Source organism: Anser cygnoides, chromosome 12 (genome assembly GCF_040182565.1).
Source record: "Anser cygnoides isolate HZ-2024a breed goose chromosome 12, Taihu_goose_T2T_genome, whole genome shotgun sequence".
Classification (NCBI taxonomy): domain Eukaryota; kingdom Metazoa; phylum Chordata; class Aves; order Anseriformes; family Anatidae; genus Anser; species Anser cygnoides.
In genome coordinates, this window is record NC_089884.1 from 12,050,577 (window position 1) to 12,077,583 (window position 27,007).

General features: G+C 44.2%; 1 protein-coding gene across 6 annotated transcripts in view; it reads right to left on the reverse strand.

Moving 5' to 3' along the window:
* Positions 1 to 27,007, reverse strand: part of RANBP10 (RAN binding protein 10) — an 83,494-nt gene that overhangs the window by 15,231 nt on the left and 41,256 nt on the right. For all 6 annotated transcript variants that reach the window (XM_067004357.1, XM_048068820.2, XM_048068819.2 and 3 more), the window contains 4 exons: positions 21,360 to 21,527; positions 13,435 to 13,457; positions 7,489 to 7,673; positions 2,595 to 2,707 (listed from right to left, as the gene is read on the reverse strand). In XM_067004357.1, coding sequence (XP_066860458.1) covers positions 2,595 to 2,707; positions 7,489 to 7,673; positions 13,435 to 13,457; positions 21,360 to 21,527 — 489 coding nt within the window. The remainder of the gene's footprint in view (positions 1 to 2,594; positions 2,708 to 7,488; positions 7,674 to 13,434; positions 13,458 to 21,359; positions 21,528 to 27,007) is intronic.

Below are 27,007 nucleotides of genomic sequence, written 5' to 3' on the forward strand. Positions count from 1 at the left end.
AGCTCCCCACTACCACCTTGCGCAAGGGCTAGGGAGAATTGGGGACCACATTTTATTCATTATGGATTAGGATGAGGAAAAGTCTGTGAAAATGAGGGAGAATATCTGTTAGTAGCTCAGAAACACCTGGAGCATCTGAAAGACAAAGTGGGTGTGCTGGGGTGGGGTGCTCTGTGACTTTAGTCCTTTAGTCATGGAGCTATGGAGTCCTCTAGCAGCAATGGAAAAGACAGCAGGACACAACAGCCGGACGGGAGCAAGGAGGCTGCTGGGGAAATGACAGTCTCAGAGGGAAAACCCCTAGGTCACCCCCACATTACAACCTCTGTCTGGTTCACGCTTGGAAAATTGCTGTATGGCTGACCTCCAGACAAGCAAACTATTCTTAGTGGGTCTGGAGGCTTAAGCCACAGCACAGTACTGCTTCCTTACTATCCCTACCTCCAAGTAAAAGTAACAACACCATCAAAATTGGCTTCCTGCAACTGACCTGGGCCTGCAATGAGGACATGGCACCCAGAAGCTAGCTCCAGCAATCAGGTTTTGGCTAAACTAGACACAGCTCAGCAAGCTGTACACTTCTAAGAGGTGCAAAGACACAAGGCAGAAGCCATGTATTATCCCTGTGTGTTCATATCCCACGTATGTTCCTTCAGTGGGTCAGAAAACACAAGTACAAGACTTAAGATGCTCGCTGATCCCATCCCAGGATACTCAGGGAACCTACTAATTTACAGAGTTTTGCATTTTATTCTAAATGTACTGAAAACTAAGAATGCATTGTACTTCCCTCTGCTTTTTCGGGTCTCCTTACAAACAAGAGAGGAGGTTATCAATGCCTGTGAGGTGTTTTGCAAGCAGGGGCACTAACAGCAACAGACTGAGATTTTCGCAAATCATGAGCAGTTGAAAGCATAATCCAGCAACGCTCATTACTAATCCCCAACAACAATTTGAAAGAAGCAGTCTTGGCTCCCATTTTTCAGCATCTATTTGCTTCTTATCCTAGCTGAAAGCTAAAACCAAAGATGTGGTTCTCACACCAACATGTGTCGCACAGTCTCCTTCATTTCATTCTGTTTCTTCTACTTATTTACACGTCATTTTTCATGTCTTGCTACTTTTTGTTGCTCTTACTGCCTTGTTTGGCAGCTTTCACAGATGTCTCTACCTTTTTTATTTTCTTCTCTTTTTGTTTTCCACTCTGTGTCTTCCTCACACCTTTTATTTGAGCCCCAACTGCAGAGCTCTGTATTCCTTCCCTCCTGTCTGCCTTGCCACCTGTCCTCAGACAAACCAGACTGTGCTGTCTCACGCATCTCCTGTGAGACCTGACCATTTAAACACAAACCAGCATGAACCCCGGCTGGGGTGAGGGCTGCATGATGCATGACCTGGAAAACATACAGCCCATCAGTACTATCCACGTAAAGGCACTGATGAGCAGCAGCAGCAGCTACCATTGATTCTGGGTATGAAGCTGAGTACCCAAACCAGCCTGAATGCTGGCTAAGCACATGTAATGTATGGAGGGAGAACTACAAAGGGGCATGATGCACCTGATACATAACTGTCACATGAGAAGCAGTTCACAAAGGGAAAGGAAATGCATAGGTCAGGGCTTAGCTTGCATTCAACAGGCAGGAGAATGCAGAACACACGCCAATATTCTGTGACACTGCGGTCTGAGCCTGTGAATAGAATGGCTAAAAAATAGAAGTACAGCAAGAGAAAGCTGCAAGCCTTATTCTGCAGAAACCAAGAGCGCTTACAGCCCTACAAACTGAGAGATGAACCACCCACTGACAGGCATTGGGCATCAGCCACCTCTCTAGGAAGCCTGTTCTGATGTTCTGAATTTACCTGAACACAAAATGCGCAAAGGGACTGGAAGACTCTGTAACTCTGGGAGTTATAGTCAAAATAGATTGATATGCCTGGTCCCTATAACCATGCTAATAAAACTGCCCAGGCTGCAACAGACTGCATTGAAGAACCCATACCCAAAGGAATCTCCAATGCACAGTGACTTCTGCTCAGTTAAGGCCTTAGGTAACAAGATCTACTCTCCACCAGTTCGGTCCTACCTCCAAGAAAGCACCTTCTGTCCCCGATGTGTGAAACTGCTGGACTCAAAGCTGAGAGTCACCTCACCTCTTCTAATCAGGACAGGGTATATTCAGGTATTCATTTTCAACAGTACTGAGGAAAACTAACCAAGTTCATCAGACAACCCAGTCTCTTTAACACTGACAGGCACGTAGGCCATTTTTCAGAGCAGACGGGCAAAGGAAACAACAGCACCAGTTCTTCAGGCAAGAACAGCAAAAGGTGGAAGTGACACAGTGATGATAGGAAAAGTGCTCAGAGCAGTGGTGCCTGAGTTCCGCTGACCCACAGGCAGCAAAACCAAGCCAGCAGCCTGCTGTGGGCAGCTTTGTACTGTCGTGGAATAACTTTCTCCTTCAACAGTATTTCATTCCTCTGTGAGCAACAGCTTTCACTTTTAAATGTCCTGCGATAACAGCACTGCATTCTGGAGGATATGATAGCCAGTATGCCGTGTTTTGGGAACAACTACCCAAAAGACTTACTTTGTCTATTCTTTATTGAGGTCTGTTCTTCCTGGATTGTGGTGTCTGTGACTCTGGCAAAGGCAGTTGCTGTTGAACAGTACCCATGATGAACCAAATACGAAGAAACCATACTAGAAAATAAGAAAATATAAATAGATGAAAAGGCATTGGTAACACACAGTAATCACACTGCAGAAAAAAAATCAGACAATTTTACAGACAAATCAGACAAATTACAACAGAAATTGCAATTTCAGTGATCAAACTTAGCTCAGTTACGATATAACCACGGTCCTATTTCTGGGTCCAGATACTACATTTACAAGATAGGCACCTAGTCCTCAGCAAACACTATCAGGACTCTAAATTCACTTAAAAAAAAAAAAAGACTCCCAATGCATACACAGCATTTATTTATTTATTTACTGCTGCCTAAGGGTCATTTATAAGAGCTCTGTACTGTGTAACTGACAGTGATGTCTCCTAGTGACATAACATACAGCCAGAAAATCCCAGCTTCAGAGAGGCTTGATAGCTTACAAGTAGACCTCAAAAAAACCTTTTGGTCCTGAATTTCTGTTATTTCCTATCCAGCCAGCAATTATATAATTGGTAGTTGAATCCCCTTATGAATTCTACACATTCACACACTTTTATCTCCTGACTTACACAGAGCAGACTGCTGAGGGTACGCTCTGCCCGTTATCCAGAGCATTAAGGAAGGAAGATGTCAAACAGGACTGGACCCAGTATTGACCCCTACGTACTGCCTTCCAGCTAGACTTTGCGTCACTGATCACCACCTTCTGGGCCCAGCCATTCAGCCAGTTTTCAACCCACCTTGCTGTCTGCCCACCATCATGCATGAAGACAGCAGCAGCTTGTCTAATGAGGATCTGATGGGAGACAGTGTCAAAGGACTTACTGAAGTCCAGGCAGAGAATATCCACTGCTCTCCCCTCATCTACCAGGGCAGTCATTCCATCACAGAAGCTTCTGAAGCTGGCCAAGCATGACTTCCCCTTGGTTAAGTGATGCTGACTACTCCTGATGATTTTCTTGTCCTTCATGTACCTGCAAATGGTTTTTGGGATTAGCTGCTCCACCACCTTTTCACAGGAGGCTGACTGGCCTGTAGTTCCCTGGGTCCTCCTTCTTGCCCTTCTTGAAGATAAGGGTGACATTTGCTTTCCTACAGCCTTTGGACACTACTCCCAGTCTCCACATTCAAAGTTATTGAGAGTGGCCTCACAATGACATCTGCCAGCACCTACAGCACTCGCGGGTGCATCCCATTACAGCCCATGGACTTATGATTGTCCAGTCTGATTAAGTATTCCCTGACCTGATCCTCTTCCTCTAGGGATGTATCTTTCTTGCTCCAGCCTTTCTCCCAGCTTTTGGGACCTGGGATTTCTGAAAGTTAAGTCTTTCTAGTAAAGACTGAGGCAAAAAAGACATTCAGTACCTCAGCCTTTTCCAAAGGTTGTCCAAAGATATTACAGAGTCCTTCAGCAAAGCTTCCTGAAGAAACGGCTACCATGTAGTCCAACACACATAAATATTCAATTAAATAATGAGGTGGCAAAAAATGGACACTTTTTACAGGGAAAGGAAAAAGCACATAAGTACCACAGGAGCCTGTGCTATTAATGTGTTCATAAAATAGGCTCAATGGACCAATGCTTTCACCCACTGCAGATGCTTGTATGCTCAAAGATGCAGGGCATACGCTTTTTTTCTGAATAAGCTGTCTTATTCACTGAGCACTGAGAACGAAGTATTTGCATTTCACTATCAGTGAGCTTCTTCCATCTCTTTGGCTGCTAAGCAAGCTTTCCAAAAGCAGATCCTGAAGTCTTTCCACAGCTTGACAAGATGTTTGCAGGGAATGAAAAGACCCCATAAATTCAACAATCCAGTACATCAGAGTGAAAATTAATACTGAAGTCAATGCCAGTTGTTAAGTCTCTGAGCACAACACTGCTGGGTCAAACCAAACATCCAGTTAGCCCAATACTTATACTTCCCAACTGGTAAAAGCAAATATCTAGAATAAAAGGAACAAGGCACCTTTCCCCCAGACCTGTCCAGCTTCCAAGGATTTTGCAGATACTTCTTGTCCTAGAGGTGGTATCTCTCTACATCATAGCCCCAGAAGATTTTTCTTTCTCATATTTCCAGTTGCTTTTTGAATCCAGGCAGTTTTCACTGTATCTTGAGGCGGAGAGTATGGGGAAAAAAAAAAAAACTCCTCTGTTTTTCCTAAATGCATCACCTGGTTAACTTCACTTGATACCCTTTAATTCTTGCAGCTGAGAAAATAAATGCTTGTTCCTTCCTCATCCTCTCCAGGCTATTCAAGACACATCTTACAGCTCTGCCTTACCCCTCACAGTCATATTTTTCAGTGCTGGGGTTCTGTGTATTTGTTCCTTGCCTTACACCTCCCCCTAACTTTTGTACATCCTGCCTCTTTTTTTTTCCCCCCATGCTTTTCTCACTTCTGCTAAATACCTTTGGGGACTACAGAATCAGAACATCACACAGTGTTCTAGTTAAGGGTACACCACATATTCACACAGTGACAGAATTATTTTTGCCCTTGATTTTTCCCCTAACAACATAGTTGTTTTTTTCCTGCTCACAACCAAAAAATGAACTAATATTTCAGTGCAACGATTCATCATAATCCAAAGGTCTCATTGCTGGAGGATCCCTTCTTCCACGCCATTTCTGAACACCCTCAACAGCACAGACACTACCAGCACACCTCTGAGCACAACGCTACAGCCACCGTCTCCCACGCTGAGAATCACTCACCCACTCACCCCCTCTTTCAAACAATCCAGAATCCACATTGGGAGGTCTGCCCATAGCCTCTAACTGCTTAGGCTCCCTGCCTTACCAAGGGAACTTCTCAAAAGCCTTTTGGACTTCCAAGACAAAGACAGCAGCCTGAGAAACATATCCACATGCCTTGCTGGCTCCTCTTCACAGAATCCACATCCTATTTCTCCACGCATCCATTACACCTACCCTTTGGTAGTGTTCCTATGGATTTGTCTAAGCCAGACACTGAGGCTCTCTCACCCATTGCTCCCTGAATCTCTTCTGAAACACTTCATGAAACACGGTACCGTATGCACCATATTCCCCTTCCCTAGAAACAAGGCACATTGGAGAAAAACTTCATTCCATATCTACAAGCTCATCTGTTTTCTCCTCAAGACCATTTACTAGGACTCTCAGCAAATATCTTGTCCCAAAGACTTTCTCCTCTTCCTCTCACCTATTTCTTCAAGTGCTTCTTTGACAGACATTTCAACCCCAGACACAGCTTCTGCCAAGTCCCCCACTATGAAGCATCCCCCTGTAACAACCTACCTGATTTCTGCTGCACTGAACACACAGGCAAATAATTCAACGTGTAATCAGAGACAAGATATAGCCAGAGATTTGAGGGTTAAAATTTAACTATGGAATTGGCCTCCATAAATTGGCATGAATCTTTAAATCTGTATCTTTTAAAATCCACTTACGCTTAAACCACCACAATTTTGTGCATCTGCAAGTCCCAGTTTCACCGTGCACTTTGTGAAAAAAAAATTAGTTTCTTTGTAAGCTAGAAGGTAGTTGTTTTCTAATTCTGTGTTTTGAGAAACCATGAATAATCAGTTCCTAGCTACACTCTCCATGGCACACACGAATCATAGAATCTCCATGGAAGGGACCCACAAGGATCACTGAGTGCAATTCCTGGCTCCACACAGGTCTACCCAACAATTCAGACCATATGACTGACAGCACAGTTCAAATTGTTCTTAAACTCCAACAGGCTTGGTGTTGTGACTACGTTCCCTGGGGAGCCTGTTCCAGTGCACGACCACCCTCTCAGTGAAGAACCTCTTCCTGACGTCCAGCCTGAACCTCCCCTGCCGCAGCTTGACACCATTCCCTCGGGTCCTATCGCTGGTCACTAAAGAGAACAGATCAGCGCCTGCCCCTCCAATCCCCCTCGTGAGGAAGCTGTAGGCCGTGATAAGGTCCCCCCTCAGCCTCCTCTTGTCCAGGCTGAACAGACCAAGTGACCTCAGCTGATCCTCATATGTCTTCCCCTCTAGGCCCTTCACCATCTTCATAGCCCTCCTCTGGACACTCTCCAACAGTTTCACGTCCTTTTTGTACTGTGGTGCCCAGAACTGCACACAGTACTCGAGGTGAGGCCACACCAGCGCAGAGCAGAGCGGGACAATCCCTTCCCTTGACCGACTAGCAATGCCATGCTTGATGCACCCCATGACTGACAGACAACTCCTGTCTGCTTTCCTTAATTACCTTTTTCCAAGCTGTGGTGCCTTAGTCAACTTTGTCTTTCTTCAAGCAGAAGATACTCCTGACCTCTGACAACTCTTGTCAATTGTTCTCAAGTTCCACTCAGTCCTTTTTGCAATGGGATGACCAGAAATGCATTCAGTATTCAGAAATTTACGAAGTGCCATAATTGTGTTTTCAGTTTGGTTGTGTTTGGAAGCTTAGGCTATTTCTTGCTCTTACATTTCTAAATTCAGCTAGTTTATGTCCTGGCTTTTCTCCTATAATAGAGTTTTTATGGTCTCCTCTCCACTCCCCTTCCCCCAACGCATCATCTCAATGTGGATGTTCTTCCATTATTACAAGCTTTCTTGTAGTCACTGGCTGAAATTTTCTCTTATATCTTTTAAGTTTTAAGCAGCAGCAATCTACTCAGGAAAGACTATTAAGCAACAAAACAGAAGGTAAAACGATGTGTGTTAGATGTGAGAAAAATGCACCAAGTGGAGATTTTTGCCGTAAGAAAGCATAAATCAGCATTAAAAATATTTAAAGCCCAACAGAATAAAAGAAGCTGACCACCAGAACAATGACTTACTTCTGCAGCATGGCTTGCCACTCGCCTAGTCTGTCTCCTATGGGAAACCGCTTAATGGTGCTCTGAATCTTCGCTCGCCACTCCCTCATGTAGTCCTCGATGTCGAACACGAAGGGCTGCTGCCCAAAGTTGGCATCGACTATCTCTCCTGGAGTCTGGAGACCCACTGTAGGGTAGAGATTTGACTGTGAAGGAAAAAGAAGAAACCCGTATTAAACTCAGTTTTCTCTTAGTAGTTCCAGTTACATGGCCTGGTAAGACAAAGGAGCTGCTCTTTAAATTTAAATGTGTAACGGAGTGGGAAGGGGCAAGAGGCCACATTTACAAGGGGCCTCATGACTTATCATGCAGTTACCAAAACTTATTGCATAAAACCAGAACAACAGGTTCGATCTCCCAGTAATCTGTGATCAGTGCCACAAATGCTGCCTACTATGGCAAGTCCACTTTCCGGCTTAGGGTTCTACAACTTCTACAAGAAGGTCAATACTTGTGTAATTAAATAGTAATAAAATTAAAGGAGCGTACTCTCAATCAGCAGATCTAAGTGTTTTCCACTATTTCCACTGAATTGTCTTCTCCCTTGACAAGAAGCTGCTATCGGTATTTTACATCCGATCAAAAGTGAATGGATGGTAGTGGAGCTCTGAGGCTAGATCTTTGATGTTCCCGAGGCAGCATGCCATCCACACAAGAAATTCCACTACTGATTAATTTTATTTTCGTTTTAAGAACAAGCGTGTCGTTCCATCTGGATATATTGTTCCCCATTGAAATGTGGGGAAAATAAAAAAAAAAGTTACCACTGTGATAATACCTCTAAAATTTAGCTAATAATCCAGCTTCCAGAGAAGATGATCTAATTAGAAACAGATGGTCAAAGTCTATGTACAGAATGCAGGCTGTTTTAACAACGAGCATATGGATACAAATTGAATCCCTGAGACCACTTAAACGTGGAGAAAAGAGAAAGGGCATCAAAAAAGGTACAGGGTTGCCTGGTTCTCACTCTACATCACATTTTTAAGAGCATGTTCCATTCGTAGTAATGTTACTTTTCTACAGCACAAATTACTTTTCTGTTTGCAACACAAGTAAGCTTCATTAATCCTCTGCTTCAGAGCATCTGCAGATGGCCTGCAGCGTTTAAGAAGAAATCTCATGGCACCCATGAACTATTTGGTGGGTTTTTTTTTCAGTTTGCTCTAACACACTGAAGACTGCTACAGCTAGAAACCGGACAATAGGCAAGGCACAGAGATGCACTGAAGCATGTAGTGAAACTGAAGTCTGGAAGGCGCCCGTTTGTGGTGTCTGGCTCATGACTGAACCCGCATCTGATGTCAGGAGGAGCACGCTGCTCGCTCCAGGACGAATGAGCAAGTACCACTGCTGGTGGTCGGACCACCATTCTGAAGAAAGCTAGGATGGTTCTCTCCTCTATGTCAAGTGGCATGGGCTTTCCTACAATTATCTGGAAAATGTATTCAGCAAATTCTATTACAGAGACCTAATACATTGGTAATGTAATTGATCTCCCCTTGAGACGTACTGAAGTGGTGGATTTTACTTTTTGCTACAGATATTAAGATTGTTACGAGGTGTAAATCAGTGGAATCCAAATCACATTAGCAACAATGGAGGCAGCGTGCTGTGGGAAGTGATTACCTCTCTCTTTCACCGGTGTGAATATTGTACCCAGTTCCCCCCTCCACATCCATGTCCCCAGAACAAGAGGAGACTCACAAATGGGTTTGGGTCCAGCAGAGTCCTGCTAACACGGTCAGAGGGCTGGAGTGCATGGCACACAATGAGAGGCTGAGGGAACTGGATTTATTTAGCTTGGAGAAGAGAAGGCAAAAAGGAAAATCTAACTGTAAGTCTTCCACTCCCAAAATGGAGGTGATAAAAAAGATGAAAACAGATTCTTCTCAGAGTTGCTCAGTGAAAAGACAAGAGGCAATAGGTACAAGCTGCAACCAGGGAAGTTTTGATGGGACATATGGAAGAAATTCTTCTTTTGAGGATGACCAAGGACTAGAGCAGTTCCCAGAGAGACTGCAGCATCTCTATCCTTGGAGATTTTCAAAACTTAACTGGATAAGGTTCTGAGCAACCTGCTCTAGCTTTGAAAGCTGCTGGTCACAGAGCAGGAAGTTAGCCTAAATTATCTCCGGAAGTTCCTTCCAGTCTAAATTCTTCTACGATTCCATTATTTTGTGGGTTGCAGTAATAAGATGGTGAAGAAGTAGCCATGCATATTAGCCCGCATGAACTCTCTCAGTATTACCACATCATGGAGGAGCAAAGGCGTAATGGCAGCTCCAGTAATAATGAGGATCTACTCAGAGGTGTGTGGCTGGTACTGTACCTTTCTGGACTCTCAAATAACAAAGGAAAAAAATGAATCTGTAAATGCAGGCTGGGAACTGACATCAGAAATCAGGATGCCTGCATCACTGCTGACTCAGCACACCTCTTCCTTTCACATTTTCACACCAAGGAAATTGCTATGTTACAGGTGTGCAAGGAAAAAGGCAGTACGATCAAGGAGGAGCTACTAGAGGAAGATGTCCTTTTTTAAGTCAGTCTCTCCCCTCTTTCAAACATAGGTACCAAGGAAATATCTCTAATGAGGGACCAGATCTTCTCCACAATCCGTATTTTAGACTTACTTGAATTCTGATGTTATGAACCCAAGGACCTCCAAAGCCAGGAATCAGATCCCCAGAGTACTGAGAAGTTAAAAGACAAAAACCCCAAACTAGAACATATCACCTATTTTTCAGCTACTTTGGGGTGTGCTCATCTTTGAGGGGAAGCTGCCTACCCCTAACTAGTCTGAAATCGTCTCAGAGTTAAAATTCCATTTTTCACGTGTAGGATGTGTCCCCTCTGTGCAGCAACTGTAGGCAAGTACACACACCCCCAGCGCCCTGCCAGACACAGGGAGACATCATCCTAGAGCCCGCTAACTAGGTGGGTGCTTCTCCTGCCAAGCTCTTCAGGCACACTTTCCCAATGACTTTTCACCACCTCACCCTCCTGATGGCAATGGCTAGGTGCTCCTACCCCCCAGTTTGTCTTTACTTGTTTTTTTGTTTATTTGGATTTTTAACCTCCTCCTCACTTTGTGGCCCTGCTCTCAGCACTTCCACATTCTGCTTTTTCACGTTTCCTACTCTTGTCACACAGCAGTTTCAGCAAACTGCCAGGCAGGATAAACCTGGGCTTGCATAAACGGCACAGGTAGGCCTAAGCGTTGATTTGAATTGGTGAAAGATGGGAAAACTCCCTCCGTGGGATCTTCACTTCTATTTGCAAGCAGTTATTTTTATGTTATCTTCAGCCCATGAGGTTTCTTTTTCCACCCGTGTACATTTGTACAAACGTAAACAGTCTGCAGGGGGAACTGAAACACAGAACAACCTGAAGCAATCACGCTTCACTGTGTGTGCGAATTATCACAAGAAATTGTGGTTTTCCATTACAAGTATCCATTTCAACCTCCTACTATTGCAAATACTGCAAAACATTGTCTTCATCACTTGAAAGGGAAATTTTGCAACTTGCACTTCGAGGATACAATTACTAGGCTGCTAATGCTTCGAAGGGTCAAATTAATTCCTTGTGTAGCCTCACTGCGATGTCAACAGAATCACTCTAGAAATTATTTAAGCTCAAAAGGTGGAAAAGCAACAGGGCTTAACTGGCCAACCTTCTCATTGATATGTGCCACCAGTGAGCTCCAACATTACATAGGCTATAATGGAAGAAAAAGCTTTCAAATTACAGCCCCTACCAGGGGGATTTCAGTAACTGGGTATGTAACAGAGGCAGAACCAAAAATTGGATGTCAGCTGCTCAAATCAGAGAACTTAAAAGGGTGACTCAGGGAAGACTGCTGTCTCCATTCCCATGTGCAGTTAAATTTTCCGACTGCGGTTTTAGCAGGTGAAGAAAAAATTACATCTTTCACGTGATGTATGTGTTCTCTTCTTTATGTTAAAATGAATGCATATTGTGTTTCTGCCAGGAACATAATGCTGTAATAAATGACAAAATATCACTTCCAAGTTATATCAACTTCACATTCCCTACTACTGCAAGGCTTCTCTGGCAATAGTTGGTATATTTAAATCAAAAGTCTCTCTTGGGTCTGGGGTTCCCTTCTTTAGGAAAGGGCAGTAACCTTAATTGTCTGGAAAAGAAGCCAAGAAACAATGGACTGAGAGAGCCAAAAAGGCCAGAACAGGATACGGAATACACAGGCATCTAAAAGAGTGAGGGAAGAAGGAAGTGATTCAAGGGAAGGATGCTAGAGAAGGAGGGTGGGAATGATGGAAGTCAGGTGCAGGCATCCTTAAGGTGAATTTGACAACACAGCAGTTGAGCCATTTAGAATATGGAGAGAAGCATGCCGGTCTCCTGCCATTGCTTGCATCCACAGTCAAGGGGTGAAATAACCAGTCAAGCTTTTGCCTCTCTTTTTAAAGAGAAATTATCTTGTAGAGGGTAAGTCCCAACAGTAGGAGGCCTATAGAGCATTCACTGTTCTCCTTTCTGGCCCAAAAAAAGTGTCACAGATTAGCTGCTGCTGTAAAAACCAGAAGCCACAGAAAACAACTCAGCAAACTCTGGCTAGTAAAAGGCACAGAGATACCATGTAGCCACTGGAAACTGCCGTAAGCTATTTGAAGAGCTGATCCCCACACCAACCTGACCAGATCTTCCTCCAATTTAACATTAAAACAAAATCATCTTGGCGCAGGACATAGGCAAACAAGCTTGAAGGAACAGCAGGATGGAGGGATGCCCTGGGCTCAGGAGCGTTTTGGGTTCAGCCTCAGCAGCACTGCCAGACCTCGCTGCTGCAAGAGCCCTGCTGCCTGTTCTGCTCCCGTGCATCTTCCCCAGCTGTCTACTCCCTCTCTGTAAAAGAGACTCAATGCTAGGCACAAGTGCACATTAAATTTATAAGTCAGCCTGCTGTGCGCTCCTGGATTAAAAAGAAGCAACTTACAGTAAGCAGGACAGGTAATATCAACCTGCCAACTCTGTACTGTGAAGGGCTACAGCAACACTTCAGCTGTATAGGACGAAACAACTGCGTGTGTGTTTCGGTTTGATAGCTATTTTTGGCTGATGAGAGGCTAAATAGTAATTATCTGTCTATTCCAGCATGACGACCGCTCTCATTTCAGGAAGAGCAGCAGTCTAGCCAAATGAACCACTCTTTTTGTTCCTGACCCACTAGCCACAGAGAAGGCTGTGCTTTGGGAAGAGGTGACTGCACGTTATTGCCTACGTTAACTCAGCTGGCGTCACCGCACGCAAGGGGAACTCAGCATCGGTGCTGGTGAATCAGAAGAATAACTATCAACCCCGAAGGCGTGCCAAATATGTTCTTCCAGCAATTCCACATGCTGGGTACTGATCACGGGAGGAGGCTTGTCAAAAACTGGTGCGATGAGCCTAGCGACAGCCTTCCCTAACCACCACCTTTGAAACGACTCCACAGCTGCAAGATTTCGACGAGAGCGGGAGAGGCTGGGAATAACAACATCAGGCATTTCTGTGCCCTCTGAGGGCAGAACACGAGAGGCCACCCAGTGACTTTACACATATACTCCCCATAATCAATGCTGTGTTTGGAAGACAGTGACCTGTAACAGAGTCTGAATCCAGGCTTTAATTCCAGGAAAAGGAGCAACTTATTCTTAGAGCTGGTGAGGGATCAGAGGAAGCGTGTGAGTAGCCCACATCCTAGCCACAGAACTATGAAGTTTCAGAAAAGGGAGCATCCACATCATTCAGTACTGTGTGTTACCATTTTTTAACAGGGTATCAAAACAAAACAAACAAAAAAAAATTCACACCCCCACACTCTTCCCCCTCCCTTCTGTTTGCATCCTTAGTTAAAATACTGAAAATAGGTGTACTTACAGGGAGGTCTGTAAAGGCTATACCTGTGGGGGGAAAAATATTAGAATTAAAAAGACAAAGGATTTTTTCCCTGCTTGACTACATCCATAACATTCTACAAAAATTTACTACATCTCAATAAATCCCAGCTTGGACCTTGCGTTTCACCACCTGTCATATTTAGAAATAACTTCCCTCCCCAACCCACTCCTCTGCAAGGTTTTGACTCTGGAGACATGTTCATGGAAAAGCCTGATTTTTCAGACATCTCTTCTTACAATTTAATTTCCCAAAAAGCAGCTCCTCTTTTCTTTGCTTCTCCTTCTGTTACTCTGAAGGAGTTAGTTAGTTAGTTTTCCAGACTTACTTTGGGTTTAGAAACAAAGCTTTACTGTCACTTTGCCTTGGTTTAGGCTATAGCTGCTTCTTCTCACCAGCCAGACAGGAATGAATATTCAACACTTTGCATTGCAGTTGGGGAACGTCCTTGCAACAGGAGCAAGTTGCAGCCTCCAGCACCTGAGAAATACTGTGCAAAGAACAGCTTCATCCTCCATGATGCTGTTACAGTTCCAAGTACAGATGATGGAAAAAAGTGTACAGTTTCCCTTTTTATTTAATTTGGCATACGAGAAAAGAGATATCAAGCAAAACCTACTAGAAATCATAGCTGCTCGCAGCAGGATCTGTTTCTGATGGACTAAGTATCGATTGCAGAGAGGACAGAGAGGCCTAACAGTCACTATCAAGAAAGAATAGGACACTATTGCAATGCACTGCTCACCTTATCAGGCTGAGCTTGATTAATGTTTTATGGTAACATTTCAGGAGTCAATCTAGAATCCTCAGTCCCTCCCCGCTTTCCACCCCCAGTCAGAGGGGGAAGACCAGCCTTTGGTCTCGACACCAGCACGTCCAATTCTAACACACGCTCCACCTCTCAGCCCTGCCCCAGTCCCTTCTGCACTGCACTGAAATGCACAGAAGCAATAGAGCACCATTCTGTTTTTAATGTTACAGCTATTTTACATGGACATATCATGTGTTCAACCAGAAAACCAAAAGCTGCAAGGTAACGTTACCAGATGAGCCTGAAATGGTAATTTAAAACAAGTTTAGGAGTCAATGTACAAAACAATTACCATTTGAAACAGCACAGATCTGAAGTTGAATGCTCAGGAAAAAAAAAAAAGGATTTTGACTAAATAAATAGCCAATAATGTTTAATTAACATCACGACAGCTTGGATTTTGTCTGCTGAGTATCCTCTCTGCAAACCACACAAAAATGGATCCGTGTACAAGTGATGTTGAATACCTGGCTGAGAAATCCATGTAGCAACTATTCGTCACATCCCGTCACTTTGTCTGTCCACTTACTGTTCTGCACATCGTGCATGTCCTGCCCTAAACCTGTTTTCGACATGCTCACCACCACAGGCATAAGCTTCACACTTGTTTTGCTTAGCTAGATCAAAGTTTATTGCTACCCTTTAAAAAGAATGAGGCTAACCTCCTCACTGGAAGTCCCCTCCTCTGCTCTCCGGCATCACTCAGAGCTAAAGGTGGCCCAGCCTTGCCAAGAAAACTTGTGCAGCTGCATCGAGTGCATGGGCAAACATACGACTTGTGAATGGAATGTAACATGGGCAGAAAATCAGCTGGACCGTCAGGATTGAAGGGTTGTGATCACACAAAGTCCAAACGCTGTCCTGCAGGGATCGATGCTAGGGCCAACACAGTTTAACACCTACTCTGCCGACCTGGACGATGGGAGGGTGTGCACTCTCAGCAGGTTCGCAGACATTACCAAACAGGAGTATGGGCAATACGCTGGAGGGCATACTGCTGTTCAGAAGGACCTCAACAGGCTGGAGAAAAGATCCAGCACAAACCTCACGAAGCTCAGCAAAAGCAACTGAAGAGTCCTTCCACCACAAGAGTGAGTCCAGCAGAAGCCAACAGGTTGAAGAGAGGTGAAAGGAAGAAGTGTTCAGGCTTAAGAGCATCAGGGAAGAAACTTGCAGCTGCCTAATGGGAGGGTACTGAACAGACAGAGCCAGACTCTTCTCAAGGATGCATGGTGACAAGACAGGAGGAAACAAAGACATGTTGCAACACGGCAAATTCTGATTAGATATTAGCTGGGCTGAGGGAAGTCAGCATGAAGGCGGTCAAACACTGAATCACAGGACCAGAAAAGCTCCCTGGGGATATCCAGAACTTGACAAGTTTCTGAGTAACCTGACCTAGTAGGCCCTGCTGTCAGCAGGGAGGTGAAGGCTTGACTTCCTGAGATCCCTCCCAATGTAAACTGCTCTATGATTCTATAAATAAAGGTATTGCACTGCCTTTAAATTAAGGCATTTATATGTTTGGTGCCCTGTTACGAAACTAAGACCAATAAAATGCTTTAGGTGTACAGATCTAGATCTGTTGCACAAATATGTCTGCTTAGACAGTTCATCCTGAACCCATTCTGCTAGGTACTTGCATCCAACAAAGTCAACAGCAGAAAGCAGAAGAATCACAGCTCTAACTAGGCAGCTGAATTTGAAACTGCACTCTCTGCAGCACCTCCAAAGCCTGGATCCAATTTAAAATAACATCAGAAATTCAAAGACATAAGAACTGGACAGTTTAAGAAGTCAGGAGCAAATGTGTGAAGAGCCTCTCCTGTGAATCCACAACGTTAACCTTATCATCAAGACAGTGATAAAAAGGCATGTACTTTAAATGACGGTTCAGTGCTGAGGCCTAGTCTGATCAACACTTTCACCTGCCATCTCATCAGAGGACTTCCACCTTTCAATGACTAACAAACACGTACGCCCATGCACACAACCTGCTTACAGGTCATCTAGCCAAGCTGTGCCCTCCACCCTGCAACCATCATCCTGTCTGCCTCACAGTTGGCCACTTCCTTCAGAATACACTTCAGAATTCAAATTGCACAAGACAACACACATTTGGGTGATCAGTACCAATGCTCCACTTAGTAGACGGCAGGGTACTCTTTCAGCTTCTGTTTAGGTAATCTCAACTCAGAGAATGCATTGCTGCGAACTGCAATACACGACAACACATTCAGCAAAACAGGCATCTTGAAGGGTAGACTGAGAAATATCAACCCATGAAATATTCAGATACTTCTACAAGTTGTTGCTGAGAAGCACCATTAAACTCACACAGCTCTACACACTCCTGGAAAACAGCTACCATTCAGTCAAGGCACTTGGGAGAAAAACCGCTTTTACAGAGAAACCAGGCTGTAACTGCATTTGGTATTCGCCTTTTGGTTCAAACTTGGATCATCTATAAAGTCTTGTTTTAAACCTCCCAATGCCCTTGCTCTATGAAAACTTGATTCGAGGGTTTCAGGACAAACCTGCTAAACTGGGAAAGCTGGGAAGGACATCTGTGGGTCCCTGACAGATTTCTTCATTTTCCCCGATGCTCCTGTTAATCTCCAGACTGGTGACAAAATGGGTAACTTGGTCTTTCCAAGCACCTGCACTCGAACTCAAACAGACCACAGGACATTTTCTATGCCAGGACTTCAGAGGGTTGCATACTCTTTTTATAGCCTTGCTGGTCCATTTTCCTCTGTCTGCTGTCAAAGTCTGAGATCTGAAACACTCATACCTTAGTCCCTGAGCGAACTCCTCCACACAATCACAGAGACCTGTAGCAGTCACTACATCATTCCTTTATTATTTCCTGCATCCAAGACTCTCTGCTTAATGTCTGGAGCCCCACATTTCTCCCTCTTTCTCTCCTAATTCACCCTTCCAGCCATATCACATCATCTTTTTTGTTGCCAGGACTCTGCTCAGAATTTGTCAAAAGCATTTAATCATCAGCCAGAAGACATTCTAGATGTTTTCCAGAACAGAGAATTAAGAGGATATCCAATGTCAAACAGCTTTCATGTGATGTCTCCAAAGAAATTTCAAGACTTAGCTCCAACCAAAACATCCAGAATTTGGAATGGCCAATTTAGAACGTGTTCCTACACAGTGCTCTTGATAGACCTGATTAAATGGAAAAGTATGGAGACAATAGATTACAGTTAAGCAACAGGAGAAAACTGCAAGGAAAACAAAGTGAGGGGATATCTAAATAATAGGTGAAAAGGAGAAAAATTAAAACGCCCGAAGGTGTAAAATGCCCTGAAACCTGCTGTCAAGCTAACTGTCATCAAAAAGGGGCTGATTAGTCTCATGAATATATTTGATATTTGCAGCAGCATTACACAAACAGCATTACACAATGACCTAATTTTCTAAGGGGAGAGAGATACAGCTTCAGCAGCTGAAGATGTTGAGTCAGGGAGCATCAGCAAAAAGCACTTTCATCTCCTTCCTGGTAATTCTTGGGTTTGCACAACACACAAATGAGATTTCTCAGGTTAGCATTAAATATCATTAAACGTTCACAATCTTCATGGAGACACTTATGCCAGAGCAAAAGGGTACTGACTTTCAAATAAATCATTGCTCCTGTCTCCTCCTGGTCTTGGTTCCCCTGCTGACACCCACCTCACCCCCCTCTCTCTCATCTGTCTGCTCAGTGCCCATGAACTGGTCTCTGTGGCCTTGCGGGGCTCAGACACACTTCTCAGCATTCAACAGGAAGCCCTTCTCTTGAATGCCCTCTTTCTTTATCAGCAGCAAAACCAGTGGACTTTAGTAACAGTCTTCCTGGCTGAGGTTTTCATTCCAATTTTGTAAAAGACAGTAAAGTGTTCCAGCAGCTTTTGCTGGGGCCAGGGCAAGGACTGATGGTCCGCTACCCCCTAGCACTTCAATCACTGTCTCTGCTGACCACATCACCTCGCCTCTCTAATACAACCATTATGCTGCCACACCTGGAAGAGGAGCTGGTATATGCGTGAGCCAGTTGTGAAAGCTCAGGAGATTCTCCTACTTATAATTTTCTCATACGTATCAGGTCTTGTACTGGTACATCTGAACAGCCCAAGAGGAGGAGACCCAAGAAACAGCAATGTCTATAATGTACCGAAGTTCTCCAGGCACGGTGCAATTTAATTCCCTTCCTTTCCTGTTTCTTCCTAGTGACATCGTTCACAGCTGGGGGAGGCTGGGCTCCAAGGGATCACTGAATGTCAGATTAGAAAATACAAGCTTTCCACGCAAGAAAAAAAAAATCTGAACAAAAAGGAGCACTAAAAATCAAGAAAGGAAGACGAGGCAATTTCACTGCTGTAAAGACCTGAAAACATCCCAAACAAAACAAATCTATGAGCAGGACATGAGGCAAAGAATCAGAAGGCTGTAGCAAGGAAATGTGATACAAAAGTTATTGAACTGTTCTCTTCATTTGACTTCATCTGCCCAGACACCACGACAGGACATGACCGCGTGAAGAGAATGGAGGACAGAGCAAGCAACGACATTTCAGCCGCCTCCCTTTCTACCCCGCAGATTCCTGCTAAGTAAAAGGAATTAATTTTCCAGTGAATAAATTTGTATTCATTAAATAAATAGCAGACCTGCCCTCTTCCTGACCGTTACGGTTTCATTCCGAAGGAAAGTCACACCGCTTGTCAAACTGAAAAATGGTGAAGCTGGAAAACCATCCACTCACGTAAAGGTGACAGCCAGAGATGCACAGCACTAGCCACCATTCTATTTCTGAGTAAATGCACACTAAAAATCAAGAGCAGTGACCAAAGGGAGAGATTTTGTGAAGTCTTTTTAACTATTTCAGCACCGTAATCATTGTTGCATGGTGAACTCATCTCATTCCTAAGCAACAGCCCCTGTCCTACATCATCAGCGGTTGCTTTCACACCTCTACTTGTCTTCACAGTGGAGGACTGATGAGAGCAATATCCACAGATATTGAGTTAAATTTAGAATAACCCAGCTATTAGAAATCCAGGCAATGAATTAATACCTACAGACTACAAACGACTCCTCATCACACTGGTGACTGGTCTCACTAGGTAGGAAGCCCGAAGTCTTCACTAGAAGTCAGCCCAGCAGTACGCACAGTCTGGCCAATAAATAGCTATTAATTCAAAAAAGAAGAAGCCAAATCATATTCCTAAAGAAACATTCTTAACTCTGAGCAACTGCCCAGCAGGCTTCTGATCAGGGCTCCATTCCTAGTATCAGAATGTTAAAAACAAGTCGCAAAGGATGCTCAGAGAATTTTTCTTCCATTCAGGGACGGAGACCTCAATCTGTCGCAAAGCATCAGGACCAGCTGCTGAATGTAATGCTACAGACTCAATCTAGAATGCTTCTGGGAAGCAACATGCCTAATTTCTAGGCAATCATCCCCTAAAAATCAACAAATAGTTGGTATGAAATCAGAGGAAAATTGAAAACAATTTTCTGAAAGAAGTTATGTTTGCATGAGCACTAGGCCTTTCTCAGTCTGCCTCACAGGAGGGATTCTTCTGGAGATTGAGGGGGAACAGCCCCACACCTCAGATCCATATCTCTGTTTTAACTCTAAGATAGCCTGCTGCTTCCACAGAATCGCAGACTGGTTGAGGTCAGCAGGGACCTCTGGATCCATCTGGTCCAACGCCTCTGCTCCAGCAGGGCCACCCAGAGTCTGTGCCCAGGACCAAGTCCAGACAGCTTCTGAAGATCTCCAAGGATGAGAACTCAACAACTTCTGGGCAGCCTGTGCCAGTGCTCCATCACCTGCTCAGCACTGAAGTGCTTCCTGATGTTCAGAGGGAGCGTTCTGTGCTCCAGTTTGTGCCCATTGCTTCTTGCGCTGGCACTGGGCACCACTGGAAATAGCCGGACTCTGTCCCCCCTTCACCTCTCTTCAGGTATTTACAGACGTTGATGAGATCTCCCCAAGCCTCCTCTTCTCCAGGCTGAGCAGTCCCAGCTCTCTTGGCCCATCCTCATAGCAGAGATGCTCCGGTCCTTTCAGCATCTTGGTGGCTTTTGGCTGGACCCTATCCAACAGCTCAATCTCTCTCTTGCAGCAGGGAGCCCAGTACTTTTCCCACCAAGAGCTCACCACCAGAAATTATGCACACACTGCGCTCCAGTCCCACTCTTTTCTTCAGCTCAGCCAGTCACTCAAACAACTTCTGTTCTGATAGCTGTTCTCATGGGGGTGTTTTTCTACCAGCTTCTTCACCATGAATTCAACAAAGTATAATTGATACAGCAAGGAGAAGCAAAGGAAAGGACTGCTTGCCCCCTGCCAAACCAAAATGAATTTCCGTGCAGAAAGTGAGATGAAGTTCTCAAAATCTACTGCGTGTCTCATGCAACAAAAAAAAATTACAAGAATTTATCCAGGGTGGAGAATATGTCATCCAAAGTAAAGATATTTTAGGCAAAAATGGCCACAGCTTTCTATTTTAGACAAATCAGATAAACTGGATGCCTGGAAAACATCTCTGAGATATTCCTTTAGGCAAAATACTAAAGTCCTTAACTTTAGGAGAACTACTGGGATGAACCAAATTATAGTCAGTGCTTAAATAAGAGTACTTGTGCAGAATTAATGTCTAGCTTTGGGAATATACCTAGAGCAATGTGTTAAGGCTTACAAATGCACAAGCCACTGATAACAGTGGCTTTGCAGTTAGCTGAATAACGTACTAGAGTTCCCACTTCTTTATTTCCCTGTTGCTCTGCCATCAGCTGTCTTATCCAACCTCCCACAAGCTGTGAAGCAGCAGAAGAAAGGAGCAGAAGCTGGGGATACAATCCTAACCTACTTAAGTTGAGCAGCACAGAAACCATTTTGCATGCTGCAAGTATTTATGTCTCTGAGCCAACTTACAACTCCTGACTGCTGCAGAGGGCTCTTTTTCTCTCCAGTTTTTTAAACCTTACCCACAAACGTGGAACAAAAGTTGCAACACATGCAAAGTATTGGAGTAAACAGTGAGAGCCGGGCAGAAGCATCCTTCTCCTGAGAAGGTCTATCTTTACTCACCTAAACTGTGGCCATTTTTTGTGTAGAAGCAGGTATTGTTAATCAGGTTGACACAGCAACCAATCACATCTCCAGTTGTGAATGTAGGGCCATAGGGCTGTCCTGTGCCCGAGGAACAGAAGGAGTGCCCATCGTCACCATGGTACCCATAAGAATGTTTATCCCATCCTGCAGAAAGACAAAAGAGCAGGTCAACAATTAAGCCAATTTAGAAGAACAACATCATCTTTCAGGAAACAGTTTTCTGGTAGGAAATTTGAAATGTTGATTGCCAGTCCTGATTCATTCCAATACTCATTTTCACACACCAGTAACCAAAAACAAATAAATGTTCATCAATCACATCAATCAAAATGTACATCAATCACAACACGTCATCTGTACATTAACCTCATTTGTTATTTATGAGAAATAACAAAAATAGATTGACATAAAGTCATTTTCATAGGACAAAGATTTTTTTCATTTAAAAAACATTAAAAGTTTCTTTCTGTTTTGTCTTGCAAGTTGTGAAACGAACTCCTCTTTGTAAAATATTTGTGTTTCCAGTAAAAAAATCTACCAACCAAAGGATTTAATAAAATCATTCCCAGCCAACTGCAGCTTTGTCTGTAAGTTCTGCTCACAGGTGATAGGCTAGAGGCAACGTTTGCATACTCACATTTATGTTTCACTTCCAATAGTTTACAATGATTTCTGTGCTCCCCTTAACAGTAACGTGTCCCATTCTGCGGGACAGCTTAAAACATATCCCTTAAATGTCAATTGGCAGTTTTCAAAATGGTCGATTCTAACATTATCTTTTATTTCTTCTGCCAGTAATACTGTGTGAAGGGTTAAAGCTGGGTTTGGTGATTGCAGCACTTGCTCTCATCTACGTCTTGCAGTAATTCCATTATTCTGCATTCCCTACTTTGTTCTATTCTATTCCAATTCTGTTGTAAATTCTTACATTTGGAAATGCCCGGTGTAACTTCTAACTACTGCAAAGAAGAGAGATTAATCCATCCTTTCAAAGCTGTAGTGTTCTTCAGGCAACACACAGGTCTTCTCTTTTACAGCCGCTCGTTTCCCTCCTGCAGAAGAGGGGCGATGTGTCTCCCACCACCGTGGCCACAGAGCAACCCTGCAGGTGCCACCTCTGCCTGCTGAGTCAGGCATGCCAAGCTCAGCTGCCACCACTGCTCGAGATGGCTGGTAGCTCCTCTCTTAGGAGACCAGCTAAGGCAGGTATTGAGTCATGAGGAACAGTTCTCTTACAGTGTAAAGAAAGCATGGCATACTCTGTCTTATCATATGACTTCGAGAGGAATCAGGATCTTCTGCAGCTCTTTAGAGTGTTCCTACGGACTCCACGATAAAAGCTGTACCTGGCAGAGAGATGTACTTGTATGAAAAGATCTGAGATAGACACAACATGATAACCACCACCCATGTTTTAAATGGATATGGTTGGATCCTTAGGCAGACGGTTCCAAACTGAAGCAGAAGTGAAAGAAGGAGCTTTGACCATCTACTGACCCTACACAACCTGTGAGTGAGTTGATAACAAGGGAGCGGAGAATCTGTTAAATATGGAGCAACGGTGTGGGCAAACGGACTACAGAAGAAACGGAATGACCATGACCATCTCCGTGGGGTGAAAAGTAAAAAGCACACATCCTGCAGGAAGGCGAGAAAAGCTTCAGTACCGCAGAGAGGAGCAGCTACCTGTGAAGGTGGGCTGGAGCACCCATGCCAGCCGTGACTTTCATGCAAACCTGACAACAGCATAAGTGCACTGGAAATTTAATCCCATAAAATGGTGCTCAACTACTTGCACTCGTGGGTCTTTCTGCCAGACGATCCACATGCTCATGGTTTCTCAGAAAAATGTGAAACATTAAGTGCCTTCCCAAGGCCCCCAGCTTATTGCACCACACCACGGGACTGCCAAAGTCATGGAATGGAGCAAGACTGAAACACGGACCTCAGGGCAAAGTTTGGGAGTGAAAGTTGTGAAGGACTCCTAGCAATTCATAGCCTAGAAATGGTGAATAAACCCTTCTGTTGAATCCCACACGTCTGTAGGAACAGACTGAGATGTCCCAACAGTAGGCTCTGGCTGCCCTCGGACCAGCTCCGACCATGCTGCTGACCCTAGCACCCGTCCTGCTTTGTGTCTGCATAAAGGACAGGGACAACAGCACAGACAGCACCCTCGGCAAGCTCAAAGATGATGCCAGATTGGTTTGCCAAAAACAAAGGAGGGTGTGATAGAGGCTCCAGAGTTTATTGTCGACATTCCACTGGCAAGACTCCTTCCAGCAAAAATATCACTGAAATATTAACGTGGCTCCTTTCCACTATCCCCTTTATTTCCTCTGCTGCTGGCCTGTGACAGGCTGCCATCGCTGATCCATTACTTCGGTCTCCCGGAGACAAGGACCTGCTACTTGTGTGTAAATTCCCAACCTCTTTAATGAAACTGTTTGGGAACTTCAGCTGATAACTCTGACCACTTTATCTCCTAAGCTACTTACTAATACAAGCCAAATACAAGCAGAACTCTCCTGCATACAACTTTGCACCAACTACATTTAAGTAGTCAGACGATTACATACCCATGCTACGCAGTAGGTAAGGCTAACATGAGAAATGCAACAGCGTGCCCAGCTGTGAGAACAATGCTGCAGAAGATCTGTGCTAATGCAAATAACTAGAGATTTCATTTAATAATACAGATGTTGGTGCTCCAATACCTACAGATGACCACTACTGAAAAAAAAAAAATCTACTCCTATAAGACTTGTGCTGGGTAAAACCAGTATTTCCTGCACCACCAAAGGTAGATGAACTGCACTGAGAAGTCACTGAATAAAGGCTTTGAGGGCAGCATCAAAACTGATATGTATCGCAACAGCACATGGAAAAAAGCTTGTTTGGAAGAAGATTCTCTACTGACAATCAATAATAATACTATCAGTTAAGAATATCTCATCCGTTCATCACTTTGGTAATGATACAGAGGATTAACTTCTTCAACTCAGATGTTGTGTAGCGCTGATTCTGGACCTAACGCAATACTAAGTGCATTTAATCTAGGCTGTCAGCCTTACCAAATCTCCATGGCCATCCTAAAAAGACAAAGTCAGATTCACCTGAACGAACTTACTGTATTTGCCATAAACATAAGATGGGTGGTGTTAATTATACGCCTAACCTTTAGTTATTTATTAAGCAAATAATGTAACAGTATTTCTAAAATGCTTTCTAGAATCAACATCAGGGTAACAACATACAGGTCACTCCAGCACTGGCAAACTTCAGCCACTCTTCTGGAATCTCCTTGTATTCTAAACTAAAAATAATAATCAGCACTTCTAACACTTCTAGGCCAAAGTTATCTGCGCCTGTTGATTAAAATAGCATCTGCTGAACAAGACATTTGGCATTATTTCTGATTACCAGCAGAGTGAGAAATAACTCATCACATGCATTTTACAAATACATCCTCCAACTTCTCTCCAAGTGCCAGAATACTTGCTGAAAACTTGGGGCTCTTCTGCATCATTAACAATTTACTATCGCCACCTAGTAATAGGACTATGATATGACAATCTTTTCTTTGGCTCCTACTACACTGCTCACACCTAGAGTTACTCAAGAACTTCTTTCTTTACACATCTAATACTTTTGTAAGGGCTGAATCAGACTTCACAGGTGCCCTTCCCACATTTAAGTCTGCAAATCCTCTGGACAGCTTAACCTTTGTACCACTTTACTGAAGTATTTCCAGAAACTACCATTGTGACCAGCAGGCAGAGATGAGATTTTATCTGCATGTTCTTAAAAAGAATAGCCATACGGGATATTGGGTCCATCTAGGTAAGTATCCTGCTCAAGAAGTTGTTGCCTATAAGACAGCCTAAACACAGGGCACGCAGGTATCATGCTCTTACTGAAGTGTGTTACTGCTTTCTGACCGTCTGCAGAAGATACATACCGAGCCAGGTGGAGACTCTGTTTATCTAGTACTCCTCACAGGATTTTCTTTCCCTGAAATTCTCCAGTCCTCCTGTAACTACACATAAATACTCACATCATCCACAGCAGCCTGCAACGAGGAGTTTCAGAGTGTAACTGGAAGCTGTGGGAAAACCTGCCTCCCACTACTTGGATTTCATACCCTGTAGTTCTTGCACGGTTCTGGAGAAGATAGGAACACAGATATTCAATGGCTCCAGAACTTACATAATTATTTAGGCTTCTACAAATTCCCCCATCATCATCCCTTTTCCAGACTGCTGAGTCCTTGCTTATTTAGCTATTCCCTGAATTTCTGGCCATCATCATCTGAACCTTTTCCAGATTGATTGGGCTGCTTTCAGAATGGAGATGAAGGCGCACCACGGACAAGGGACGTGGGTTATAGTGGTTTTCTGTAACGTTCCCCAGTCCTCTGCGAGTTAATCCTAGCATTTTCCCCTTTATTACCCTTTTTACCACTGACGTTTCAATGAAGCTATTGTAAGCTACAGGGTCACAATGAGTCCAAAATGCATCATCGCTCTCGTCTGCGAAGTGACGATGCTCTCTCTGTGCTGGTTCTCACCTGCCATCTCACCACCTGCACGCTCAGCCTCGGAAGGTTGCATCTCACGGCTCCTCTCTAACACTTTTCACATTACTACCCGCAGTACCTCAGTATCCTCAACAAACTGTCTCCTCACTGCTCTACCACTTCTTCCACGCCATTTCTGAACACCCTCAACAGCACTTCATTTAACCACGCTTCAGAATCAAAACAACTACTACTGTTGCAACACATCCTTGTGTTTCAATATCTGGACTACTAAACTGGTTGATCAGTGGCCACAGCACCTCACATTATAGATTTGGGATGCTGGAAACACGGGAGGCACGGTGCTGGCATGAACTGTCCAGCTGGCTCATGTGAGGGGAGGCACAGTCCCAACACCAGCTGCAGGACAGGAACAGGCCCCGGGAGCAGCGTGCTCAGCGTATTAAAGCACCCTCCTGGCAGAACTTCAAGGGCCCGGACATCTGCCCAGAAAACGTCAGGGGGAAAAAAATGTTCCCCAAACCCACTTACCTAGGGGCACCTAGGAAATACAATAGTCCTAGCTAGTAACACCCCAACTTTTTACCCGTACACCTCCTTTTGCGTAACCGCTTCCCCTTCTGCAAGGTGGCAAAAGGGCTTCAAATGAAGCAGATGCCCCTACGCTGCACTGCGGGATCAGCGCGTACATGGACAGCGAAACCACTTCACCCCGTTGAGGACAAACTTCTCAAGACAGGGACTGGATGCGGTCAGGTTTCACGGTCTTCGCAGTTTCACACTGAATTACGTACAAGGTAGTGGTGCAGCGCGGCACGCCGCTGCACATGCTCCCAACGAGGGCCTGCTGTGCACTGGCCTCCTGCTCACCCCAGCACCCAGCAGATTCATCCAAGCCCAGTTTGGCCCCTACAGGGCAACACCAGATGATGCTAACCAGAGCGCAAGGTTTTTGGTAGGGCTGGCTGTACGTTTGGCTCAGAGACTATTCTATGGTTTTGAATGAAGTATTTTCACTTGCAACTACATGAGAGACAAAGATAAGACCAAACCTTAATGGCAGAAGGCCTAACTGTGGCAAGTA